Source organism: Montipora capricornis, chromosome 4, assembly GCF_036669925.1.
Source record: "Montipora capricornis isolate CH-2021 chromosome 4, ASM3666992v2, whole genome shotgun sequence".
Taxonomy (NCBI): domain Eukaryota; kingdom Metazoa; phylum Cnidaria; class Anthozoa; order Scleractinia; family Acroporidae; genus Montipora; species Montipora capricornis.
The window spans coordinates 33,528,472-33,533,471 of record NC_090886.1 but is presented as its reverse complement, the minus strand read 5'-3'; the positions used below and the strand labels follow the sequence as shown (position 1 = coordinate 33,533,471).

Sequence of the window (5,000 nt, the reverse complement as noted above, 5' to 3'; positions counted from 1 at the left end):
TTTGTGAATCCACAGTTCCGGAAATCAAAAATGGGGGGTCAACTTATACATGGGATCGACTTATACACGGGTGAATACGATATTAATTAAACTTCTTTTCCTTGATTTGATAAGATAACATTATTTTGTCCTGTCTGTTGATAGATCAAGGCTGAATTGGATCATATGAAGACACACAAAGATTGTGTGCAGTGTGAGCGCTGTAAATATTTGCGTAGTGTCATCCAGCAACATGCTAATATTTGCTGTGTACCAGGATGCAGGGTCCCACAATGTAGTATTATAAGGTGATGAACCATATTGATAATAAATCTTATTTGCTTTCGTGCTCTTATTACAGGTAATCACGTGGTTTTTCTCATGTAATTTGGAAGAAATAAGCACAAGTAAAATAATTTTATTGCAATAGCTGATGAACTGATACATGTAGTTTCGTGCTTTGGACAAGCAACATTTGTGTGGTTGTTATCCAAGTTACAATAATATTGCACACAATTATTGGTTGCACAAAGGTGTTCTCGCATACTTAAGTCAGAAGTCTATTTTCAGTTGCTTGCAAAAGAGAGACTTCAAAAGAAGAAGGGAAAAGTAGTCATTGAAAAAATTCAATGTTGGTTTTTCAGGAATGGTAATGGAGAAAATAACATCAGAAAGCCTCAATTGTCCCAGACACCCAGGGAACCAGTGCATGCGCAGTTGTGCTTTGAACCACCATTTATGCCACAACAGACTTTTGTCTCTTTGCCATTCAAAGTGATTTTTCAGGTAAGTACTTTTAAATGGCTCTCTTTTTATCATGCCACAACACTAATGCTTTTGGCTAATGGCGAGTCAAGTCATTTGTGGAAAGGTGTAGAGGTTAAAAGTACTCTCCTCATTTTGCCTACAGACACAAAGGGCTGTTGTATGATAACTAAAGGGCAAGCGTAACATGAGGTCCCCTGGGAAGTTAACAAAAAAAGAAGCAATTTTCAGATACACTTTTGGGTCTGAGCATCAGTGGAGAAAACAACAAGGCTTAATTGTATGTAATCTTATTTCCTAGAAAATTGTGAGCAATCTTTCAAAATTACTTTTGACCGGAGGCCTCTATGTACATTGTGTTAGTATTATGCTCAGGGCTCAAAATAAAAAAAACTTGAGTTGCCTTTTGGCAACTATCTGGAAAAAGATAAGTTGCCAATGAGTACCGGTACGTTCAATTTCCAAAGACAGGAAAACAAATTCTAAACTTCCCATTACTGCAAGAAAATCGTACCACATGCTCAATGCGCTAGCAAAACTGTAAAGAAAGCAAGGAAAACTGCCAAAATTTATGGTAGCTGTCATGTTGTAGGTTACACGCGTGAAACGCAATCAACATGACTAGTACAAAGTAAGTTCTTTCTGTAAAGATAATTATTGGCTGGGTCCCTAACAACTCCTTTAATACTAGTCTCAGGCTCTAGGCTTTCACACTTCTACATGTCTTGACTATTAAAGTCCTTGGCTTTCCTGCTTTCCCCTTTACCTCCACCGGAGTCCAGGTCTTGCTCTGTGGCTGGAATACAGTCACTTGTTGGCCCAGTGACAGTTTTGTCAGTTTGCGTGATGCCTTTTTGTCATACTGGTTTCTTTGGATGTTATTGGCGGAACTGTAACTGATCATGGTGGCTTTCTATGGCTTGTGCCCGTTGGATGCGTCCAGCACAGGGCAGCTGTATGCGATGCAGTCTTTGGTTTAACAGCTGCGCTGGTGACAGTAGTTTGTTGTCAACAAATGTGGTTCGATTCGTCAGAAGTGCAAGGTATGGATCTTGGCCAGAAGCCTCAGCCTTTTGCAACAGATTTTTCACTGTCTGGACCATTCTCTCTATAAACCCAGTGCTATTTGTTTGGACGTTCAGGCCATCCATAGTGTAAAATGTCATTGAGGTGGCTTAGCACAGGGTTTTTACTGGGTTGCCAGTATGGCAAACCCAGTCGGAATCTGCATTTCATTTGTTGGTTTTATTTTTTTTCCTTTTTTTTTCCGTGTCGGTAAAAGTCTTGCCTGTCACTCCCCTGCTAAGTGGTGTCTTTGTGAATAGAGCCTGCTGCACATATTTTCTTAGGATCGAGAGGGTAGTGGGAAATGCGTAGATTTCTCTGGTGGACACCGTAGAATGATTAACTTCACTGGCAATGACGTCTAAAGTCATGTAACGTGAATGGCTCAGTTGGTTGAGCACCGGGCTGCCATGCGGGAGGTCGTAAGTTCAACTCCGGCCGGACCAACACTCAGGGTCTTTAACCCATTGACATCTGGGGTTGCCGCGTGTGACAGTTAATTGATTATCTGGCGTGACGTATGTTAATTACAGTGATAGATGAGCGCTAAAAATAAACCATATGGGCAGTAAATGTACACAAGAGATTGAGTTTTAGAATTAAGTTCAATGGAAGAAGAAACAGTGAACTTCCAGATGATGTAAAAATATTGCTAAAAAGTGATTCAAAACACGTCCTAAGGCTCAACTGAAAATGTAAAGGTAGAATTTTCGAAGCAGCTTGCGTTACATACATACATACGTTTATTGTAACTCCCAATTTGGGCTTTTTGGTTACAATGTTAAGCAATCAAGAAAGTTTTTGATCGTTAACTAAACAAAGCGCTTTAAAAATATATATTATAACTCAAAATATGCCTTGTGCAGTTTACAGTTAAGTCTAACCACTCAATGGATAAAAATTGTTTGAAATTTATTCCAATCGCTTTGTTTTCTTGCAGGTATAAGTGCAAAAATTATGCACAAATGCCGCTACCGAAACAAAATTTCACCACGAGTTTTCTGCTTGTCGAAATACACAAAACCGTAAGATTAATTTAGTTAATTGATCACTATCACTATCATGTTTCATGAGAGAACAAACAAGGTCAAACTGTGTACAAAAGTGCTCTTTCGAAAACTTCTGAAAGATAACTTACACAGCACAAGAAAAACAACAGAGAAAATCACTGGAGGTTTTCTCGCATTTGCGGAATATAAACACACGGTCGGACTGATTTATTTGTTGAAGATACCAATCTTCCGAGGTATGCCGAAGGCGAAAATTCCTTCAATTACCAATTTATTTTAGGGAAAAAAAACTTGTTGTTTGCAAAAAATCCATCGGTTGATCAATATAAAGCTAAAATCGGGAGCTATTCAATGTCCATTATGACGTTAATTGCTACGAAGGCCTTTAATTCTGCGCGGCTTACTGCATGAAAAAAGCAATGCGCTCGGGGATTTTAAGAGTTTTTGACAGGCATACCTACTCATTTCGTTTACCATTAATTCCCATAGATCATCTCCTATGAAAACTAAGAAAAATATTTAATTCATTACGATTATCTAAAACGAAATAAAGAGCAGTAGCTGCCACGAAATCTGGAATTTGAATATTATCGACCTGATCATTCCAGCGAGCTTCATGTTTATCATCGGTCGCTTGGTTTTCACCGTCTTCTTCGTCACTTTTAAAGCCATCTAAATCAAAATTTTTGTCTCTAGTATCCCCTTCTCTTACGGGAAAACCATAAAAGATCCCTTAGATCCTTAGATCCCTGGATCCTCCGAATCCGAAAAAAAAAGCATGAATATCACCATCGTTCGGTGCGTTATGGCGCATTGGCTGTTGTTTTCGCGTAATTTGATCGCGCGATCGAAAGGGCAAAAAGCCAGCCCTTGTGGGGTCTCAGCTGTCAAAATATGCTCACAAGACGACAAATGATTGGTCAATTATCCTACTAAATATCCATAACAACAAAAAATTTAGATTTACTAAGGGAGACTGGGTAGAGGCCTAAGATCACCTCTGGTCAAGACGCCATTTTGTACGGCCGGTCATGGCCGGTTTGGGTATTTCAGGGGTCGTTGCGCGCGGCCGGTTACGGCCGGTTTGGATGCCAATGGGTTAAATAACTGAGGAGAAAGTGCTGCCTTTGTAATTACATCTGCAAATGGTTAGACTTTCTAGTCTTCTCTGATAAGGACGATAAGCCAGAGGTCCCCTCTCAGAACCCTGTGGGATGTAAAAGAACCCGCACACTTGTCGCAAAGAGTAGGGCACGTAGTTCCCGGTGTTGTGGTCTGTCTTCTGTGGTATATCATGGTTGGGAGCCTCGCTCTGTTGTGTGACCCCCACCACAGTTGTGGTGAAAGTGGATTTAAAATATATATATATATATACACATATAAAAAATCTTTCACAAGCATCCAATATGTGTAGATGTTTTCTTCATGAAGCAATATATAAAACACAAATGAAGACAAGACACGTTTATAGAGAACACCTATATTTCGACCGACTTGTCGGTCTTCTTCAGATCATCTTCCCTGCCCTCCTTGCCGTCCCTTCAGCAGCAATTCAATGTTGGGCCCGGATTCTCGTCAGTTTCGTACAAAATAGTTTCGCAGATAGTCGCTGGAAAGTTTATCAATCTCACCGAACTTCTCTCAGTTAACTTGAGGGAAAGCAATTCAGAGCCTCAGCTTCTTTTCGATGGTAGAGTTGTCTTAACGTCTTCCACTAAGTGCCCCAAGCCCAAAATCAAAGATATCATCACTTGGTGAGAAGCCTTTAAAGGTTTGAGCACTTTCTGCTGCATTTGAATAGAAGCAAGAGACCGAAGAAGTGAGGAAATGGCGTTCTTTGAAGGTGAAGCAAAATATTCTGAACAATTATTACACATAAGTGCAATTACTAAGCTCACGGGGGATTAATAAATTCCATTTGGAAGAAGACTTCCATGTGGAGAGTGACATCGAAGCTATCACGAAGTTTAGCAAGCCATGAGTCATCACAGCCATGTGAATCCAACTTGAGCATGACTGACATGACAAACAGTGAGACAACCAAGCAACCCATGCTTCCAGACACTAGTACTTGTGTTTCGGACTAGAATGACGAACTGTCGAAAGACTCGGTCATTGATTATGTAAGGAAAACTGATGAGGAATCCGCACTGATCTCCAAATAGAATGCTCTGGCTCTAT

General features: G+C 40.1%; 1 protein-coding gene across 5 annotated transcripts in view; it reads left to right on the top strand.

The window, feature by feature from the left end:
• The window catches only part of LOC138045967 (serine/threonine-protein kinase 3-like), a 33,411-nt gene that overhangs the window by 6,531 nt on the left and 21,880 nt on the right, over positions 1 to 5,000 (top strand). For 4 of the 5 annotated variants that reach the window (XM_068892614.1, XM_068892619.1, XM_068892616.1 and 1 more), the window contains 2 exons: positions 145 to 287; positions 624 to 765. In XM_068892614.1, the coding sequence (XP_068748715.1) occupies positions 145 to 287; positions 624 to 765 (285 nt within the window). Of the gene's footprint in view, positions 71 to 144; positions 288 to 623; positions 766 to 5,000 lie in introns of all 5 variants that reach the window. The other variant, XM_068892615.1, reaches the window with a different exon arrangement.